This window comes from Bombus vancouverensis, chromosome 17 (genome assembly GCF_051014615.1).
Source record: "Bombus vancouverensis nearcticus chromosome 17, iyBomVanc1_principal, whole genome shotgun sequence".
Lineage (NCBI taxonomy): Eukaryota > Metazoa > Arthropoda > Insecta > Hymenoptera > Apidae > Bombus > Bombus vancouverensis.
The window spans coordinates 2,722,889-2,746,849 of NC_134927.1; the positions used below are offsets into that span (position 1 = coordinate 2,722,889).

The following is a 23,961-nucleotide window of genomic DNA, read 5'->3' on the forward strand; positions in this document are numbered from 1 at the left end:
CAATGAAAGTTTCAGAGCGATGAATACGATCGTATTAAACTAAATAATTTTCAAAAGTGAAATTACACTGAAACGTATATCGATGATATTTGTCATTTCTACGATCTGTTTCGCTTGATCGTGCTTCTTTTCTGATGTAAATTCAATTTATAATACGAACTAAGTTTCCTTTATTATTATTAGTCCTGCGTCTTTTTAATTCGTCACTTCTTTTATTTCAGAACAATGACGGGCTCCAAGATGCTGTTCGGATGTTTGGCGTTAATTGCTTTTCTGCATCCATTAGTTCACGTTTGTACTTCGAGTAGTACAGCTCAAGGTTTGTACTTCGAGTTGTCTTTTTCCATGCACTTCACATTCCAATACGATCTGGTCACGTGGCCTTCGTACAATTTCGAAATTTTACCTGTTTGGTAATCGTCAATGAAAAAAGAAGTTATGCGTGACCTCAACACATTGAAACAATTTTTATGATTTTTTATTTGCCGGTTGGTCAGCAAGTTAATGGAAAAATTTCACTTAACTATTCGCGTTAATTTCTTCGGTTTAACTTTTGGGAAATGCTTCGTTAGCTTCGGGAATATTCCAACGATTCGTTTTACGTACAAAATAAGCATGATAAATATTACATCACGGTAATGTAATATCGGAATATATTAAAGGTGTAATTTTGTCCGATTAATTATAATTTATTAATAAATCCATTATTCCAAATCCATATGGAATATATCTTCTTTTCAATTTTCATAAATCGAAAGCCCTATGGATACGTATAAATGTTTCTTTTACTCGTAGTAAATTATTATTATTCTATTATACGTGTGTATACTACAGAAGGACCATACTAATAGGCACCAACAGCTTTCATCTAACATAATATTTTCATGGAATCTTATAATCATTTTCGCCTCATTGTCTCCGAATAAGTCGTATTTAACAACATTTCGAATTTCGATTTGTTGAAAAAGCCGCTCAATTTGATGCACAAATTTGACTTCGCAAATCGCCTTTTTGTACTCCCCGTACTGGCGAGAACGAAGATAAATGTTCGGCACTGAGCTACTGCTCAGTTGCTACGAGTTAATCCTCGTTTCGCTTCAAGTAAATGAAACGCTCTAATCTGTAAGACGTCCATAAGATTCGGTTGACGGTGGCTGTTTCGTGTCAATCGGTGTCTCAATTTTCTAATTTAATTATTGTGCTCGATTTAATGACATGGCGATCTGGTCCAAAAAAAAAAAAGAAAAGAAAAAAAAAGAAAAGAAAAGAAAAGAAAAAAAAGTGACTTTTTTGCTTTGATATAAGATTTTTATTTTTACGTATGAAATATGGCGAAGAAGTAGTGACCTCTCTTTTATCGATGTAATCATATTAGGGGAACGCAGTAAATGGCTTCTGCAATATCATTGAACTATTTGTATCCCTCGATTAATCAAGTTCCCCTAGGTCAGTGGTTCTCAATTCTTGAAGCGTTTATCGATTAAAAAATAGTTCTAAATCTTCTTCGATTTTCTCCAAAGAATTTTCAAATTGAATATTTAAGACAACATTTAATGAATTCAAATAGAAACGCCTTATTTTATCACGTAAACGATAATTAGGAAAGAGAAAGAACTCGTATTCTATATAGAATATATATTCCATGCAAAGTGTTCCAACAATTTTTAAACCTTTACAAATTTTCCATGACATACTAAAGGAATGTCAGTAATTTGTCATCTCAGTATGCCAATTTCCTTAAATTATGCCAATTGCCAATGTATGCCAATTTGTATAAAATTTAAATCTACCTTTTATTGGTAATCTAAAAATCATTACTTTCTTCAATAATATAGGAAATAATACCTTAAAAATTGCTCAAGAAATACGCAAAATGCGTCGAAGGTAACCTAGCCAAAAAGATAATAAATAAATAAATAAAAAAGAAATAAATGAATTTAATAGTAAACACGTGGGTACTTGTTGAAATTTGCACCATTTGACGCGAGCAAACCGTTCGAAAGGAAAACACGTTCAGCCGCCAAAGCTGTGGAATTGAGATCACTTAATTCCGTTTGAATCCATCCATTCTCGTTTAATGGCCTATTTGTTTACAATATCATATCATTTCCAAACATATCGTCCCCGAAAGGCGAAACAAAATGGCAAAACAAATGTGAATACATATCACGAGCGAAGCAGAAGTGCGAAGGTTCTTCGGAACGATAATAATAAAATTGCATGGGAACTATGGATGGAATACAAGGCAAAGGTGTAAATGGTATTATAAGCTTTGAAACGACCGTATGGAACGAGAAAAAATTGATCAAAATATTGAGTTAAGCCCTTTGAAGCTAGGAACAACACGCTTTGATGTTTTGTTTAAAAGAGAGAGTTACGCAAAAATTGTATAGGTATACCCTGAAGGTAAATCAGATTTTGTTGCCGAGTAAATAAACGAGATTTCAAGTTTCTTTCGAATATTACAAATTTAAAGGTTTTGGTGGCATTTTATCATTAGTTCTATGATAATACAACTTTTTCATGAATTCTTTTATTATAAAAATATTACTTCTAAAATCCCCGCTTTAAGGGACCAAATCACATGGCTAAAATTTTTAATCTTTTTGATAGATGGTCGCTGTTGATACTTGACCGAGTATGGTCATATAGTCGGTTAAATAAAATTTCCATCCTTTCAAATATATATTATATTCGTCAGTGGTAAATGTTATCTGTGTTGGCATAGTGAATAAATATATTGACGTTCCGTGTTTTAATCAGCAGAATCGTAATCAATACGTGTTTTCTATGTGTATAGAGTGTTAAAAACTTACTTGTTATAGCCGTGGGAGATGGTGATCTGTTAGAAAAAATGGATCACAAAATTGATCTGGAGTATAATTTTCAAGGACAACAGTTTTTATTGCGTCATAAAGTTCTCATGACGAGAAAACAGAAGTGTTATAGTCCTTACACGGATATAACATGTTCTTTTGGAAAAAGCTGTTTAAAATTTCATTAACCTTTACTCTGTATTTATTATGTTGTTGAAAGTATGTTTCAAATAACAGTTAATATAAGCATCAAAATAAATAAACAACAATTAATTAGATAATATCGTAATAATATAATATAATGGGTGTAATAATAAATAATAAAGCTTAGAAAATGTGCTCTTGATGAAGCCGGTGAAAATTATCCTTTGTTCCGTGGTATATATAGGGTAAAACGAATGGTAGACCGCAGCATAGTGGTTTCCAACGATCCACACTTGTTCTAATTCCTCACTCAACGTCTTTCGTCTACGTCCATTGACGTAGAAAAAAGTAAGTTATTGTAATATCGGAATATATTAAAGGTGTAATTTTGTCCGATTAATTATAATTTATCAATAATGGATTGAAAATACAGATATTAGTTAGACAGAGAAACGATGTTTGATTAACAGGAAAACTAAATGCAACGCTCGTATTTACATTAAATAACTTGACAACTATTTGGTAACTCTCTCTCTCTCTCTCTCTCACTAGCAACTCTAACACTCGACAACACTCGCAACTCAATTCTAACGACTCTATGCTTCGACGTCTCGATCAACTCTGAACCTCGCCAACGCATTCCTGCTCGGTCCTGCACACACACACACACACACACACACACACACACACACACACACACACACACACACACACACACACACGCACGCACGCACGCACGCACGCACGCACGCACGCACGCACGCACGCACGCACGCACGCACGCACGCACGCACGCACGCACGCACGCACGCACGCACGCACGCACGCACGCACGCACGCACGCACGCACGCACGCACGCACGCACGCACGCACGCACGCACGCACGCACGCACGCACGCACGCACACACACACACACACACACACTTTTCGGCTCACATACTCTGGCCTCTCGATTGCCACTCCTTGAAATATGAAACCGTACTTCTGTTTTGACGCTGCTTATCTTTTCTCGCGTCACTGTTACTAGGCGCTCTTGGATGTAAACAAACCACAAAAAGACGGCGTACACGATGTTTTCTAATTTCAGCCGATCTCCAATCAAAGCTATTCTACGATATTACATTATCGTATAATAATAAGCTTTTAATCGTTTAATAATAACTCGTCAAGTAGAAATTCCACACGAAGCATTGTGAAGAATAATACTTGAAGAAGATCTATGTTCTTACGAGATTGGCTGTGTACAAGAACTTTGTTGGATAGATTGTATCGTTTGACGAAAATTTTATTGTTGAAAGTTAAGAAAGTTGGAAAGAAAACCCACGCTGTCTCGAAGATATCTTGTTTTTCAGATGCTGTAAATTGACAAATAACTAGATATTAGTATTGACATTATTTGATGTCATATCTGACCTTAAAGTATAAATAAAATCAATCTAGGAATTAATGAAATTTCAAACATTTTTTCTAAGAAAACAGAAGTTTTGTTCCTCCTAATGAGTATCACATGATGCAATAGAAAAATAATTTGACATTGAAAATCGTGTCAAGATCAATTTCGAAGCTATAAAATCGTCTTAAAAAAACGCCGTGATAAAAAATTTTTTGACACCTTGTACAAAGGTGTATATCAACGTAAGTGTACCTGTATGTCTATATTCGAGATTATTTATCTATTCAAGATAGCAAAGTAAAAATACTATATAGAGGATTTAATTAATGTGTATATCAACGTATGTATCACTATATATAATACAATAATATTCTAGATATACGTACGCGCGTGATAGAAGGTCGTTCGGGGAAAAATGTTCATGACACCGATATAAAAATACCATATGGAGGACTTAATTAATATGTGGATCAACGTATATATCATTATATGTAATTATATCATTATTATCAATATTATATATAATTATTATATTATTATTATCATTATATGTAATTATATCATTATTATCAATATTATATATAATTATTATATTATTATTATCATTATATGTGCATTTGGCAAATAATATTTGACATCTGGAAGCGACATGTTATTTATCTATTCAAGATAGCAAAGTAGAAATAGCATATAGAGGATTTAATTAATGTGTGGATCAACGTATGTATCACTATATGTAACAATAATATTGACTGTATATGTACGCGTGTAATAGAAGATTTTCGGTTTACAATGTTTATGACACTGATATAAAAATACCATATAGAGGATTTAATTAACGTGTATATCTACGTATATATCTGTAATATCGTGATATAATATATTTACAAGAAATGGATGATAAGAAATTAGTAATAATTCACAAAAAAAGGATATTGTAGTAGAAATATTATAAAAAAACATTTTCTGTTTTAGTGTAGAGTTACTCCTTCTTACAGACAGTGTCGTACAAATCTGTACGTCTCTGAGAAAATGTAGGTATCTGAGCCCTTACTTCCTCAACAACTTTTAGATCTGATAGAAAAAAGAAGCATACGAAGTAATAAGTAATGCTTACTAATAAATTCAACAAATACAGAGGAAGATGGCTAAATCGATAAATTAACGAGACTAAAAATTAATTACATCATGGATCTCTCGCTTTTAATTTTAAGCTGTAAATTACCGATATCGGTGACTGCCATATTCTCTTGAGTTTCCAAATCGTAAAGAATCTTTCCCCAGGGATTGGTCAACTGTGTATGTCCCCATGCGACGTAACTTGCTTAAGGAACACGAGCCGGTGATATGCAGGCAACGTATAATTGATTATCATTCGCTCTGGAACGCTGAAGTAATGACCAGTGCAGTGGTCCAGTGGTCATATTGAATGCCGCTGGATATATCAGCATTTGGCAACCTAACCCAGAGAAGCAGGAAATATGAAGCCACCGAATACCAATTAACTTCGTAGTTGCACGGTTCACATTCCATCATTACTGAATATGTCAGTCCTCTTATTGTGCTTTTAATTCTTTTATTTGTTTCATTTTCAGCAAATATACTGGTTTTTTAAATTAAGCTTCTTTTTATACAGAGTTACAGATTATATTAATTTTATATAGAATATATTTAAGAAAGATATTTAATTTTTTGCTAGTTAAGTATTGATCGATTAAGTTACTGTACCTTTGTTCCGATAAATGCGTGCCATTTCCTCGAATCTAATATCATAGCAAATGCCAATACCTATTTTGCAGCCCTTCACATCGAACGTCGTTAGGGAGTTACCAGGACTGAGTGAATCACTCTCTCGAAAAGTAATCTTATTAGGAATGTCGATGTCGAATAGATGTACCTAATAACATAAAAATGTAGTCGCTAATTCTATTGCTGCAACTTTTGTAATTTAATATCAAAGTTACCAACTCCTAAACTTTAATTATTTTTTATTTAATAACTGACAGCGTTTTTATCACTTTCTTTTATTAAAAAATCTTATCATTTAATAATGTTTAAAAAGGAGAAAAAATAAGTATAATAATATTTTAAGTATGTGAAAAATTTATACAACAACAAACACATTACAACAAAAATGGGCGTTTCCCGTATCATAACGTATTTTATAAACCGTAAATTATAGAATTGGTTATAGTATACGTATGTACATATGTATATTCCTAAATTATTCCTAGATAGAGTCACTTTCTTCACCCCAATATTTTCAAATTCAAAGCCATAAAGGAATATATTACTTACCTTTCGGTGTTTTGCTATCAAAGTTCCATCGGGACCCCAAATAGTACAGGTATTGTACAATTTATCGCCCTCTATTTCAGGCATCGTACCACCAACTACATAGATGTTGTTTTCTTTAGCTGCGTTCGATGAAGCAACGCTCGTTTCACCATCAGGAATACTCTCGGCGTATTTTGGAAAGTACTCTGCATTGCAATATTTCAATTAATGAAAAATAACTGTCTTCTGTTTCAACCATAAATTAAATTGAAATGTTTGTCAGTTTTTTATTTTCTAAATTATCAAAATAACTAAGTTTTATATTTCGACTTAATTAAATATGCAATTACTTAGCTAACAGTATATATAATAAATTGTTTCTACAGGTTCAAAATGAAAAATGAATATTTAGAAATATTTAATTACGACAATGCTATTTGTGTTAGCATCAGTGGCTTGTTACTCAACGACTTTGCTAGTACTTTTTGAAACATAAAGTTAGTTTTCAATTAACACTTATACTAGAGGCGGAATTATAAATGCAAAATAATTGATAATACTAATTTATAAGTACCTAATTATTAGTATCTTAAAAAATATATTTATACAAAAATCACGATAATCATGAAAATGGGGAAATCCTATATTCTCGAATCAATTCACAATTTATTTTGTATATTAATTAGATTCCGGGCTCATCAGTACGTACTCACTGGCGACATCGAGAAAATGTATCGGCAATTCCTCGTACGACCAGAGGATCGGAAATATCAAAGGATATTATGGCGCAGCGCGAGTGGAGAAACAGAAACATATGAGCTTAACACCGTAATACTCTTATCATAGAAATAGAAGCAGTCCTCAATTCCCGCCCGCTAACTCCTATCTCCACCGATCCAAATGATCTCCTAGCCCTCACTCCCGGACATTTCCTCATTGGCGATTCATTAATGTGCTTACGTGATCGAGATTTCAGAGACATTCCATCGAACCGACTCTCCAAATGGCAGCATATCCAACAGCTTAAACAACATTTTTGGAACCGCTGGCATAAGGAGTATTTGAACGAGCTAACCAACCGCAATAAATGGAGCAAGGGTGGACACAGCATCCAAAAGGGCACAATCGTCATCCTCGGAGAGGACAACGTTCCCTCCATGCATTGGCCTCTGGGCCGAGTTATCAAGGTTCATCCAGGCGCCGATGGTGTCATCCGGACAGCTACAGTTCAGACGGCAAAGAGCATTTTGGATCGGGGCGTCAAAAGGCTTGTCCCACTGCCAATACAACCCGATCTCGAGAAACCCGAACAACTAGCCACCGGGACGAAATAAGATGGGAACTTCAACCACACCTCGCTAGTTTGATCGGTACCCTCTCAACGGGGGGGAGAATGTTACGCCATGCGGCTTACCATAGGTCATATTCTTAACTATCGATCGCGGCACTATAATGTCGCAGACGGATCGTCGCGTCTGCCCGGCAAACAAACATTGTAGTGGCAAGCGCATGGTTCATTAAGCAGGGCGACTTCCAGAAACGTCGACTCGTGGCCCGTATTTTACCTCGCAGTAAAAGAATGTGGCGTGATCCGAACGTAGTGGGGGTCGCCTTCCAGAAAAAACGAAAAAAATCGAAAGGCGTTCAGAACTTTTCGAGAAGTCGAACCGTCTACACATCTGATATGTCGCGCATTACTTATCAACCAAAACGCAGTTACATTTTTTTTGTTCCATTTATATCTTTCTAGTTAATAAGTTGTTGAAATAAACATTAATTTATTTGTGTTAATTCTGTGGAATTTCATTGAACTACCCTTATTATCATAATCGAAATAAGGGGATCGATCAGTTCGTGGCGTCGATTATTTAATCGTAACGGGAACTTACAACTCTCGTTGACGTGTTATCTCGCGATCGCGTCTCTCCGCGAACGGTCGAAACATTTTTGGTCCTTCGAGCCGGATCACGTGCCAGTGAAGAGTGCACTTACCAGTGACCACACAGTGCCACGTGACTTTATCAAGACCAGCAGCGGGAGCAGGAGCAACCACTACTGCGAAACCAGTGACGTCAGGCGCGTCATCTTCGAAGAAGCACATCCCATTGGCAAGGGAACACAACCACGCAGCCTTCCGCCGCAGCTGGACAGTCATCAACGCAACGAATTTCACAACTTAATAATACAACCGAACGAGTGGCCGTCGGGAAGGAACAAGGCGTTCCTCGCCAAGCATACACGCGACCTCACGCCGCACGATAGTAAGGTAAGCTCGATCCTTATTTCGACCATCTCCTACCCTCGGCAACGATGACAAGCGAAGACCAACTCATCTCCCTGCGTCGGAGACGAGGCTATTGTAGCGGCCGATTCACATACGTATCGAACCGACTGGACGAGCACGAGCAATCCGAGCGTCAGCAAAACTCCTTGTTAACGAACTACGAGAAACAACTGACCGAAGCTGCGAGTCAATTCGAAGCGATCCAACTCGAGTTAGAAGTATTAGACGAGGAGGAACAAGCGCGCGGCTTCGAAATAAGGAATCAGTACGTCGCGGTAGACATAAAGCTACAAAATCTTCTGAGGAACGCGCAAGCAGCATCGCCATAAACATCGTCGACATCCATAAACCTTCCAACCTGTGCATCATCCGCAAGTTTAAATCCGATAGCCATTAAATTACCAGATCTTCGGCTCCCTACTTTTGACGGAAGCTTAGAGAAATGGAACACGTTTTATGATACCTTTTCTTCCACAATCGATAAAAATCCTAGTCTCACGGACATACAGAAATTCCATTACCTGCAGTCCGCCCTGCAAGGAGAAGCAGCCGATTGTTTAAACGCGTTACCCCTTAGTAATGTAAACTACAGTCAGGCTACAGCCGTTCTCAAGGAGAGTTTCGAATGTCCACGATACACAGCTTTCAGTCACTGCATGGCAATAATTGATTATCCAAGGATAACCAAAGAATCTCCAACGGAATTAAGGCGCTTAGTCCACACATTTAAACAACACATATATGCATTGAACAAATTAGGAGAATCCTACCCCGATACCAGTGCTATGCTCAACAGCCTCATCCTCTCGAAAATACCACTAAGTATCCAAAAACAATGGGAAATGACGCTGCCCAATAACGAGGTGCCTCCGTACATTCATTTACTAAACTTCCTAGAGAGATTAGCACGAAGCTCCAGACCGATCACCACGGTCAAACAAACAAGAGAATCACCGGAACAAACTACTCCGGTCCGTCAACGCGCACCATGAGGGCATGCACTTACGACGACACAGGTTACTCCAACATGCCCCACCTGTCAAGGACCACACCCCATTTGGAGATGTGACACCTTCAAAACCAAATCCCTTCGCGAACGCATTCGGGAGGTCAAAAGAGCATCACTATGCCTCAACTGCCTCGGGAAAGGGCACGCAACGAAGCATTGTTTCGCAGGATCATGTCGCGTATGCGGAGAACGACACATCATACAATGCTGCATAGGACAAAACGCCATTCAGGGTCTCGTTCCAGCAAGTCCAGCCCGAAATCTTCCCCATCAAATAGCCGATCCACAACACCTTCTTTGCCACCCTACGTATCACCCACTAGTCGCAAAAAGCACACAACAGACCACAGATCGGAAACACCACGAATAGCCGCGTCTCCAAGTCCACCGCCCAGTGACAGACGAACACATAACCAATGACGCCGACGATCGACGACTCCGTTGATGACCGAACATATCAGACCAATAGCATCCGAATTATTATCCAATGATCTAATCATCACAGCGCAGATTAACATTTTGAATGATAAACAGCAACCAATCCGATGTCGAGCGTTGCTCGACACCGGATCTAGTATGAATTTCATTACCGAGGAATTAGCAAAATCGCTAAAGATAAGGCAAAACAAATGTTCGGTCCCAATCGGAGCTCTAGATACCTTGACAACGACTTCTAAGCGACACATCACGGCCACGATCACTTCCACTGACGGTACATACACACGGACATTAACGTTCCTTGTCATTCCGACCATATCAACCTTAATTCCCAGCGAACCCATCGATCGTTCGACACTTGAGATACCAAAAAATCTCAAATTGGCCGATCCACGATTTCATTTACCAGCTCCGATCGATGTACTACTAAGCTCAGGTTCAACACTCGCGTCGATGTGTGTGGGACAAGTCAACCTAACGCAGCCAGACGAGCCTGAACTGCGTCTGCAAAAGACGCGATTCGGATGGGTAATCGGGGGGGGGGGGGGTCCAACTTCCCAAACCGCGACAAACATATTTCACACATCCACGACGACTTTACAAGCAGACCCCTCGCGGTTTTGGGAAATCGATGAAGGACCCTCAATTAAACATATCTCAGAGGGCAGATCGACGATGCGAAGAACACTTCCAAGCCCACACCCGACGCACCAGCGAAGGACGATACATCGTCGCTCTACCTTTCAACGATCAGCTTCAGTCACTCGGATCCTCTAAAACGCTGGCAATTAGACGACTCGCCTCACTCAATCGCCGATTCCAGCACGACAAACGCTTCGAATCAGAATATCGAACGGTAATACAGGAATACCTGGCATTGGGACACATGACGAAGGTCAATGTCAACCACTCCGACGACAACGGATACTATTTACCCCATCATGGCGTGACCAAAGCATCGAGTCAAACCACCAAACTCCGTGTAGTTTTCGACGGATCGGCACCAAGCACTACCGGAACCTCCCTAAACGATACACTTTACACAGGACCCAAGTTACAGGAAGATTTATTTTGTATATTAATTAGATTCCGGGCTCATCAGTACGTACTCACTGGCAACATCGAGAAAATGTATCGGCAATTCCTCGTACGACCAGAGGATCGGAAATATCAAAGGATATTATGGCGCAGCGCGAGTGGAGAAACAGAAACATATGAGCTTAACACCGTAATACTCTTATCATAGAAATAGAAGCAGTCCTCAATTCCCGCCCGCTAACTTCTATCTCCACCGATCCAAATGATCTCCTAGCCCTCACTCCCGGACATTTCCTCATTGGCGATTCATTAATGTGCTTACGTGATCCAGATTTCAGGGACATTCCATCGAACCGACTCTCCAAATGGCAGCATATCCAACAGCTTAAACAACATTTTTGGAACCGCTGGCATAAGGAGTATTTGAACGAGCTAACCAACCGCAATAAATGGAGCAAGGGTGGACACAGCATCCAAAAGGGCACAATCGTCATCCTCGGAGAGGACAACGTTCCCTCCATGCATTGGCCTCTGGGCCGAGTTATCAAGGTTCATCCAGGCGCCGATGGTGTCATCCGGACAGCTACAGTTCAGACGGCAAAGAGCATTTTGGATCGGGGCGTCAAAAGGCTTGTCCCACTGCCAATTCAACCCGATCTCGAGAAACCCGAACAACTAGCCACCGAGACGAAATAAGATGGGAACTTCAACCACACCTCGCTAGTTTGATCGGTACCCAAAGAATTGATACCTTCGATTGACAATAGATAATGTATATAAACTTATGAACAATCACTATCAGTGTGTATTTTAGGTGCACATGCAGATTTGTTGGAGTTCTTATAAAATGTACTTCCTGTACGAACGTTTTATTCTTCCAAATTTTACGATACTATGTCTCATATAATAACTATATGGATTAAACGTAATATAAATGATCCGAAAATAGACTCGAACGACATTAATTGTCTTTCTATTTATACCAATATCGAAAATACAAGTAAAGCTGGAGCAATAGTATGCAAGAATGGACTATTTATTATTTTAAACCAAATCATAGCATATTCAGAATGCACAGTATTATCATGAAATGTAAATGAATCAGTTGTAAACGAACGATTTTACTGTAAAATCGTTGCCTCCTTTTTTTCATCTGAAATATAGCAGCAATGAGTACATTCTTTTAATATATAATAAAACGAGATATCTTTATAAAGTTACATATGTCATCACTGGTAACTGTTATCTCGTATGACACCAAATATACCGTTAGTATGGAATGATATTTTTATGAAGATATACTTTAATGATAGATTTTATGAATGAAACGTTATATAAGAAAAATTATCTCTTGTTATTCTATGAAGTGTAGTAGCTAATGAAGATTAATTTTACGAAGTATTAGAGCAAAAGAGAATTAAAAAATTAAAAAGATCTAAATAAGATTGTTCGTGTGGCTTAATTATCTCAATTCTGGTACACCACTTGTTACATTCTAACTAATTAGCGCTAAACAATAACTTGCAAATATTAAAGATATTAACACCTTAATATTAACACCTAAAGGTTTTCAGGAAATTTTATAATATTTGATTATTGTATATCTAGTCATTGATTGATAAAATTTCTTGTATAAGCATAGATCGAGGTTGACGTCATACGCAGATTGCATATCATTGACAGGTATCGTTTTAATTTATTTTATGGCTAGAATCATTTGAATATTATACGAATAATTATTTCCATTCGAACGATTAATAAATCACGTACCTATAAAAGATATATTATGAAAAAGACGTGACGAAACAAAAAAATATTGGAAATTCCGTTGTCATTAGATCAATTATTTTTGCAATGATCTTTATTTCCATGTAATTACATATGAAATGGGTAATTCATTAACATCTGCTCGAATCGAATATAATTCGTTACACTTCACAACGATTCAAATAATGGACGGGAAATATATAATAACTTTCCTGTCCTTGCGTTAAAATAGTACTGTACAAATCAGATGATACAGGAAATACCCAAAAAACCCAATTACATCCACATTGCATGACAGCACACTTGCAATGGATTTTTGTGATTTCAATGTCACAGACAATGACACAACTAATCAGAACACGTTCGAGGCTATAGACATTGAAATTACCACGTGTTTAATACGTTTAAAGCATAAATCTAAATTTCACGCGATTATTTCTTTGTACATTGTAAAACTCTTAAATTATCTTAATCGAATAAATAATCCTAATGTAATAAAACATCTTGAAATAGACCTAGATATCTGAAACAGAAACTCGAAGGATAAGAAATCCTAAAAGGTACTAATCCTAAAATAACAAACTCCTAAGTAATAAACAAGTGATAAAACCTGTTATAAATAATAAACCTTACCTGGAATAATCAAATCCTAACTAATGGAAAATAAAATAAGGCAAGCAATTCTTAATCTTTCAAGTAATTCTTCCGAAAACACAGAAAGATAGAGAAATTAAAAAGACGCAGCACAAATTGCAGCACAATGAAAGTTTCAGAGCGATGAATACGATCGTATTAAACTAAATAATTTTCAAAAGTGAAATTACACTGAAACGTATATCGATGATATTTGTCATTTCTACGATCTGTTTCGCTTGATCGTGCTTCTTTTCTGATGTAAATTCAATTTATAATACGAACTAAGTTTCCTTTATTATTATTAGTCCTGCGTCTTTTTAATTCGTCACTTCTTTTATTTCAGAACAATGACGGGCTCCAAGATGCTGTTCGGATGTTTGGCGTTAATTGCTTTTCTGCATCCATTAGTTCACGTTTGTACTTCGAGTAGTACAGCTCAAGGTTTGTACTTCGAGTTGTCTTTTTCCATGCACTTCACATTCCAATACGATCTGGTCACGTGGCCTTCGTACAATTTCGAAATTTTACCTGTTTGGTAATCGTCAATGAAAAAAGAAGTTATGCGTGACCTCAACACATTGAAACAATTTTTATGATTTTTTATTTGCCGGTTGGTCAGCAAGTTAATGGAAAAATTTCACTTAACTATTCGCGTTAATTTCTTCGGTTTAACTTTTGGGAAATGCTTCGTTAGCTTCGGGAATATTCCAACGATTCGTTTTACGTACAAAATAAGCATGATAAATATTACATCACGGTAATGTAATATCGGAATATATTAAAGGTGTAATTTTGTCCGATTAATTATAATTTATTAATAAATCCATTATTCCAAATCCATATGGAATATATCTTCTTTTCAATTTTCATAAATCGAAAGCCCTATGGATACGTATAAATGTTTCTTTTACTCGTAGTAAATTATTATTATTCTATTATACGTGTGTATACTACAGAAGGACCATACTAATAGGCACCAACAGCTTTCATCTAACATAATATTTTCATGGAATCTTATAATCATTTTCGCCTCATTGTCTCCGAATAAGTCGTATTTAACAACATTTCGAATTTCGATTTGTTGAAAAAGCCGCTCAATTTGATGCACAAATTTGACTTCGCAAATCGCCTTTTTGTACTCCCCGTACTGGCGAGAACGAAGATAAATGTTCGGCACTGAGCTACTGCTCAGTTGCTACGAGTTAATCCTCGTTTCGCTTCAAGTAAATGAAACGCTCTAATCTGTAAGACGTCCATAAGATTCGGTTGACGGTGGCTGTTTCGTGTCAATCGGTGTCTCAATTTTCTAATTTAATTATTGTGCTCGATTTAATGACATGGCGATCTGGTCCAAAAAAAAAAAAGAAAAGAAAAAAAAAGAAAAGAAAAGAAAAGAAAAAAAAGTGACTTTTTTGCTTTGATATAAGATTTTTATTTTTACGTATGAAATATGGCGAAGAAGTAGTGACCTCTCTTTTATCGATGTAATCATATTAGGGGAACGCAGTAAATGGCTTCTGCAATATCATTGAACTATTTGTATCCCTCGATTAATCAAGTTCCCCTAGGTCAGTGGTTCTCAATTCTTGAAGCGTTTATCGATTAAAAAATAGTTCTAAATCTTCTTCGATTTTCTCCAAAGAATTTTCAAATTGAATATTTAAGACAACATTTAATGAATTCAAATAGAAACGCCTTATTTTATCACGTAAACGATAATTAGGAAAGAGAAAGAACTCGTATTCTATATAGAATATATATTCCATGCAAAGTGTTCCAACAATTTTTAAACCTTTACAAATTTTCCATGACATACTAAAGGAATGTCAGTAATTTGTCATCTCAGTATGCCAATTTCCTTAAATTATGCCAATTGCCAATGTATGCCAATTTGTATAAAATTTAAATCTACCTTTTATTGGTAATCTAAAAATCATTACTTTCTTCAATAATATAGGAAATAATACCTTAAAAATTGCTCAAGAAATACGCAAAATGCGTCGAAGGTAACCTAGCCAAAAAGATAATAAATAAATAAATAAAAAAGAAATAAATGAATTTAATAGTAAACACGTGGGTACTTGTTGAAATTTGCACCATTTGACGCGAGCAAACCGTTCGAAAGGAAAACACGTTCAGCCGCCAAAGCTGTGGAATTGAGATCACTTAATTCCGTTTGAATCCATCCATTCTCGTTTAATGGCCTATTTGTTTACAATATCATATCATTTCCAAACATATCGTCCCCGAAAGGCGAAACAAAATGGCAAAACAAATGTGAATACATATCACGAGCGAAGCAGAAGTGCGAAGGTTCTTCGGAACGATAATAATAAAATTGCATGGGAACTATGGATGGAATACAAGGCAAAGGTGTAAATGGTATTATAAGCTTTGAAACGACCGTATGGAACGAGAAAAAATTGATCAAAATATTGAGTTAAGCCCTTTGAAGCTAGGAACAACACGCTTTGATGTTTTGTTTAAAAGAGAGAGTTACGCAAAAATTGTATAGGTATACCCTGAAGGTAAATCAGATTTTGTTGCCGAGTAAATAAACGAGATTTCAAGTTTCTTTCGAATATTACAAATTTAAAGGTTTTGGTGGCATTTTATCATTAGTTCTATGATAATACAACTTTTTCATGAATTCTTTTATTATAAAAATATTACTTCTAAAATCCCCGCTTTAAGGGACCAAATCACATGGCTAAAATTTTTAATCTTTTTGATAGATGGTCGCTGTTGATACTTGACCGAGTATGGTCATATAGTCGGTTAAATAAAATTTCCATCCTTTCAAATATATATTATATTCGTCAGTGGTAAATGTTATCTGTGTTGGCATAGTGAATAAATATATTGACGTTCCGTGTTTTAATCAGCAGAATCGTAATCAATACGTGTTTTCTATGTGTATAGAGTGTTAAAAACTTACTTGTTATAGCCGTGGGAGATGGTGATCTGTTAGAAAAAATGGATCACAAAATTGATCTGGAGTATAATTTTCAAGGACAACAGTTTTTATTGCGTCATAAAGTTCTCATGACGAGAAAACAGAAGTGTTATAGTCCTTACACGGATATAACATGTTCTTTTGGAAAAAGCTGTTTAAAATTTCATTAACCTTTACTCTGTATTTATTATGTTGTTGAAAGTATGTTTCAAATAACAGTTAATATAAGCATCAAAATAAATAAACAACAATTAATTAGATAATATCGTAATAATATAATATAATGGGTGTAATAATAAATAATAAAGCTTAGAAAATGTGCTCTTGATGAAGCCGGTGAAAATTATCCTTTGTTCCGTGGTATATATAGGGTAAAACGAATGGTAGACCGCAGCATAGTGGTTTCCAACGATCCACACTTGTTCTAATTCCTCACTCAACGTCTTTCGTCTACGTCCATTGACGTAGAAAAAAGTAAGTTATTGTAATATCGGAATATATTAAAGGTGTAATTTTGTCCGATTAATTATAATTTATCAATAATGGATTGAAAATACAGATATTAGTTAGACAGAGAAACGATGTTTGATTAACAGGAAAACTAAATGCAACGCTCGTATTTACATTAAATAACTTGACAACTATTTGGTAACTCTCTCTCTCTCTCTCTCTCACTAGCAACTCTAACACTCGACAACACTCGCAACTCAATTCTAACGACTCTATGCTTCGACGTCTCGATCAACTCTGAACCTCGCCAACGCATTCCTGCTCGGTCCTGCACACACACACACACACACACACACACACACACACACACACACACACACACGCACGCACGCACGCACGCACGCACGCACGCACGCACGCACGCACGCACGCACGCACGCACGCACGCACGCACGCACACACACACACACACACACTTTTCGGCTCACATACTCTGGCCTCTCGATTGCCACTCCTTGAAATATGAAACCGTACTTCTGTTTTGACGCTGCTTATCTTTTCTCGCGTCACTGTTACTAGGCGCTCTTGGATGTAAACAAACCACAAAAAGACGGCGTACACGATGTTTTCTAATTTCAGCCGATCTCCAATCAAAGCTATTCTACGATATTACATTATCGTATAATAATAAGCTTTTAATCGTTTAATAATAACTCGTCAAGTAGAAATTCCACACGAAGCATTGTGAAGAATAATACTTGAAGAAGATCTATGTTCTTACGAGATTGGCTGTGTACAAGAACTTTGTTGGATAGATTGTATCGTTTGACGAAAATTTTATTGTTGAAAGTTAAGAAAGTTGGAAAGAAAACCCACGCTGTCTCGAAGATATCTTGTTTTTCAGATGCTGTAAATTGACAAATAACTAGATATTAGTATTGACATTATTTGATGTCATATCTGACCTTAAAGTATAAATAAAATCAATCTAGGAATTAATGAAATTTCAAACATTTTTTCTAAGAAAACAGAAGTTTTGTTCCTCCTAATGAGTATCACATGATGCAATAGAAAAATAATTTGACATTGAAAATCGTGTCAAGATCAATTTCGAAGCTATAAAATCGTCTTAAAAAAACGCCGTGATAAAAAATTTTTTGACACCTTGTACAAAGGTGTATATCAACGTAAGTGTACCTGTATGTCTATATTCGAGATTATTTATCTATTCAAGATAGCAAAGTAAAAATACTATATAGAGGATTTAATTAATGTGTATATCAACGTATGTATCACTATATATAATACAATAATATTCTAGATATACGTACGCGCGTGATAGAAGGTCGTTCGGGGAAAAATGTTCATGACACCGATATAAAAATACCATATGGAGGACTTAATTAATATGTGGATCAACGTATATATCATTATATGTAATTATATCATTATTATCAATATTATATATAATTATTATATTATTATTATCATTATATGTAATTATATCATTATTATCAATATTATATATAATTATTATATTATTATTATCATTATATGTGCATTTGGCAAATAATATTTGACATCTGGAAGCGACATGTTATTTATCTATTCAAGATAGCAAAGTAGAAATAGCATATAGAGGATTTAATTAATGTGTGGATCAACGTATGTATCACTATATGTAACAATAATATTGACTGTATATGTACGCGTGTAATAGAAGATTTTCGGTTTACAATGTTTATGACACTGATATAAAAATACCATATAGAGGATTTAATTAACGTGTATATCTACGTATATATCTGTAATATCGTGATATAATATATTTACAAGAAATGGATGATAAGAAATTAGTAATAATTCACAAAAAAAGGATATTGTAGTAGAAATATTATAAAAAAACATTTTCTGTTTTAGTGTAGAGTTACTCCTTCTTACAGACAGTGTCGTACAAATCTGTACGTCTCTGAGAAAATGTAGGTATCTGAGCCCTTACTTCCTCAACAACTTTTAGATCTGATAGAAAAAAGAAGCATACGAAGTAATAAGTAATGCTTACTAATAAATTCAACAAATACAGAGGAAGATGGCTAAATCGATAAATTAACGAGACTAAAAATTAATTACATCATGGATCTCTCGCTTTTAATTTTAAGCTGTAAATTACCGATATCGGTGACTGCCATATTCTCTTGAGTTTCCAAATCGTAAAGAATCTTTCCCCAGGGATTGGTCAACTGTGTATGTCCCCATGCGACGTAACTTGCTTAAGGAACACGAGCCGGTGATATGCAGGCAACGTATAATTGATTATCATTCGCTCTGGAACGCTGAAGTAATGACCAGTGCAGTGGTCCAGTGGTCATATTGAATGCCGCTGGATATATCAGCATTTGGCAACCTAACCCAGAGAAGCAGGAAATATGAAGCCACCGAATACCAATTAACTTCGTAGTTGCACGGTTCACATTCCATCATTACTGAATATGTCAGTCCTCTTATTGTGCTTTTAATTCTTTTATTTGTTTCATTTTCAGCAAATATACTGGTTTTTTAAATTAAGCTTCTTTTTATACAGAGTTACAGATTATATTAATTTTATATAGAATATATTTAAGAAAGATATTTAATTTTTTGCTAGTTAAGTATTGATCGATTAAGTTACTGTACCTTTGTTCCGATAAATGCGTGCCATTTCCTCGAATCTAATATCATAGCAAATGCCAATACCTATTTTGCAGCCCTTCACATCGAACGTCGTTAGGGAGTTACCAGGACTGAGTGAATCACTCTCTCGAAAAGTAATCTTATTAGGAATGTCGATGTCGAATAGATGTACCTAATAACATAAAAATGTAGTCGCTAATTCTATTGCTGCAACTTTTGTAATTTAATATCAAAGTTACCAACTCCTAAACTTTAATTATTTTTTATTTAATAACTGACAGCGTTTTTATCACTTTCTTTTATTAAAAAATCTTATCATTTAATAATGTTTAAAAAGGAGAAAAAATAAGTATAATAATATTTTAAGTATGTGAAAAATTTATACAACAACAAACACATTACAACAAAAATGGGCGTTTCCCGTATCATAACGTATTTTATAAACCGTAAATTATAGAATTGGTTATAGTATACGTATGTACATATGTATATTCCTAAATTATTCCTAGATAGAGTCACTTTCTTCACCCCAATATTTTCAAATTCAAAGCCATAAAGGAATATATTACTTACCTTTCGGTGTTTTGCTATCAAAGTTCCATCGGGACCCCAAATAGTACAGGTATTGTACAATTTATCGCCCTCTATTTCAGGCATCGTACCACCAACTACATAGATGTTGTTTTCTTTAGCTGCGTTCGATGAAGCAACGCTCGTTTCACCATCAGGAATACTCTCGGCGTATTTTGGAAAGTACTCTGCATTGCAATATTTCAATTAATGAAAAATAACTGTCTTCTGTTTCAACCATAAATTAAATTGAAATGTTTGTCAGTTTTTTATTTTCTAAATTATCAAAATAACTAAGTTTTATATTTCGACTTAATTAAATATGCAATTACTTAGCTAACAGTATATATAATAAATTGTTTCTACAGGTTCAAAATGAAAAATGAATATTTAGAAATATTTAATTACGACAATGCTATTTGTGTTAGCATCAGTGGCTTGTTACTCAACGACTTTGCTAGTACTTTTTGAAACATAAAGTTAGTTTTCAATTAACACTTATACTAGAGGCGGAATTATAAATGCAAAATAATTGATAATACTAATTTATAAGTACCTAATTATTAGTATCTTAAAAAATATATTTATACAAAAATCACGATAATCATGAAAATGGGGAAATCCTATATTCTCGAATCAATTCACAATTTATTTTGTATATTAATTAGATTCCGGGCTCATCAGTACGTACTCACTGGCGACATCGAGAAAATGTATCGGCAATTCCTCGTACGACCAGAGGATCGGAAATATCAAAGGATATTATGGCGCAGCGCGAGTGGAGAAACAGAAACATATGAGCTTAACACCGTAATACTCTTATCATAGAAATAGAAGCAGTCCTCAATTCCCGCCCGCTAACTCCTATCTCCACCGATCCAAATGATCTCCTAGCCCTCACTCCCGGACATTTCCTCATTGGCGATTCATTAATGTGCTTACGTGATCGAGATTTCAGAGACATTCCATCGAACCAACTCTCCAAATGGCAGCATATCCAACAGCTTAAACAACATTTTTGGAACCGCTGGCATAAGGAGTATTTGAACGAGCTAACCAACCGCAATAAATGGAGCAAGGGTGGACACAGCATCCAAAAGGGCACAATCGTCATCCTCGGAGAGGACAACGTTCCCTCCATGCATTGGCCTCTGGGCCGAGTTATCAAGGTTCATCCAGGCGCCGATGGTGTCATCCGGACAGCTACAGTTCAGACGGCAAAGAGCATTTTGGATCGGGGCGTCAAAAGGCTTGTCCCACTGCCAATTCAACCCGATCTCGAGAAACCCGAACAACTAGCCACCGAGACGAAATAAGATGGGAACTTCAACCACACCTCGCTAGTTTGATCGGTACCCTCTCAACGGGGGGGAGAATGTTACGCCATGCGGCTTACCATAGGTCATATTCTTAACTATCGATCGCGGCACTATAATGTCGCAGACGGATCGTCGCGTCTGCCCGGCAAACAAACATTGTAGTGGCAAGCGCATGGTTCATTAAGCAGGGCGACTTCCAGAAACGTCGACTCGTGGCCCGTATTTTACCTCGCAGTAAAAGAATGTGGCGTGATCCGAACGTAGTGGGGGTCGCCTTCCAGAAAAAACGAAAAAAATCGAAAGGCGTTCAGAACTTTTCGAGAAGTCGAACCGTCTACACATCTGATATGTCGCGCATTACTTATCAACCAAAACGCAGTTACATTTTTTTTGTTCCATTTATATCTTTCTAGTTAATAAGTTGTTGAAATAAACATTAATTTATTTGTGTTAATTCTGTGGAATTTCATTGAACTACCCTTATTATCATAATCGAAATAAGGGGATCGATCAGTTCGTGGCGTCGATTATTTAATCGTAACGGGAACTTACAACTCTCGTTGACGTGCTATCTCGCGATCGCGTCTCTCCGCGAACGGTCGAAACATTTTTGGTCCTTCGAGCCGGATCACGTGCCAGTGAAGAGTGCACTTACCAGTGACCACACAGTGCCACGTGACTTTATCAAGACCAGCAGCGGGAGCAGGAGCAACCACTACTGCGAAACCAGTGACGTCAGGCGCGTCATCTTCGAAGAAGCACATCCCATTGGCAAGGGAACACAACCACGCAGCCTTCCGCCGCAGCTGGACAGTCATCAACGCAACGAATTTCACAACTTAATAATACAACCGAACGAGTGGCCGTCGGGAAGGAACAAGGCGTTCCTCGCCAAGCATACACGCGACCTCACGCCGCACGATAGTAAGGTAAGCTCGATCCTTATTTCGACCATCTCCTACCCTCGGCAACGATGACAAGCGAAGACCAACTCATCTCCCTGCGTCGGAGACGAGGCTATTGTAGCGGCCGATTCACATACGTATCGAACCGACTGGACGAGCACGAGCAATCCGAGCGTCAGCAAAACTCCTTGTTAACGAACTACGAGAAACAACTGACCGAAGCTGCGAGTCAATTCGAAGCGATCCAACTCGAGTTAGAAGTATTAGACGAGGAGGAACAAGCGCGCGGCTTCGAAATAAGGAATCAGTACGTCGCGGTAGACATAAAGCTACAAAATCTTCTGAGGAACGCGCAAGCAGCATCGCCATAAACATCGTCGACATCCATAAACCTTCCAACCTGTGCATCATCCGCAAGTTTAAATCCGATAGCCATTAAATTACCAGATCTTCGGCTCCCTACTTTTGACGGAAGCTTAGAGAAATGGAACACGTTTTATGATACCTTTTCTTCCACAATCGATAAAAATCCTAGTCTCACGGACATACAGAAATTCCATTACCTGCAGTCCGCCCTGCAAGGAGAAGCAGCCGATTGTTTAAACGCGTTACCCCTTAGTAATGTAAACTACAGTCAGGCTACAGCCGTTCTCAAGGAGAGTTTCGAATGTCCACGATACACAGCTTTCAGTCACTGCATGGCAATAATTGATTATCCAAGGATAACCAAAGAATCTCCAACGGAATTAAGGCGCTTAGTCCACACATTTAAACAACACATATATGCATTGAACAAATTAGGAGAATCCTACCCCGATACCAGTGCTATGCTCAACAGCCTCATCCTCTCGAAAATACCACTAAGTATCCAAAAACAATGGGAAATGACGCTGCCCAATAACGAGGTGCCTCCGTACATTCATTTACTAAACTTCCTAGAGAGATTAGCACGAAGCTCCAGACCGATCACCACGGTCAAACAAACAAGAGAATCACCGGAACAAACTACTCCGGTCCGTCAACGCGCACCATGAGGGCATGCACTTACGACGACACAGGTTACTCCAACATGCCCCACCTGTCAAGGACCACACCCCATTTGGAGATGTGACACCTTCAAAACCAAATCCCTTCGCGAACGCATTCGGGAGGTCAAAAGAGCATCACTATGCCTCAACTGCCTCGGGAAAGGGCACGCAACGAAGCATTGTTTCGCAGGATCATGTCGCGTATGCGGAGAACGACACATCATACAATGCTGCATAGGACAAAACGCCATTCAGGGTC

General features: G+C 37.0%; 1 protein-coding gene and 1 pseudogene across 1 annotated transcript; both read right to left on the reverse strand.

The window, feature by feature from the left end:
• Positions 1-5,185: 5,185 nt before the first annotated feature.
• LOC143303903 (omega-amidase NIT2-like) lies at positions 5,186-19,514 on the reverse strand (annotated as a pseudogene).
• LOC143303941 (omega-amidase NIT2-B-like) lies at positions 18,986-22,765 on the reverse strand. The gene is made up of 5 exons (XM_076626155.1): positions 22,762-22,765; positions 20,454-20,638; positions 19,884-20,052; positions 19,381-19,614; positions 18,986-19,229 (listed from the first exon to the last, which is right to left on the reverse strand). The coding sequence occupies exons 1-4, from the start codon at positions 22,763-22,765 to the stop codon at positions 19,481-19,483; spliced, it is 492 nt and encodes a 163-aa protein (XP_076482270.1). The 3' UTR covers positions 18,986-19,229; positions 19,381-19,480.
• Between the last annotated feature and the right edge of the window lie 1,196 nt (positions 22,766-23,961).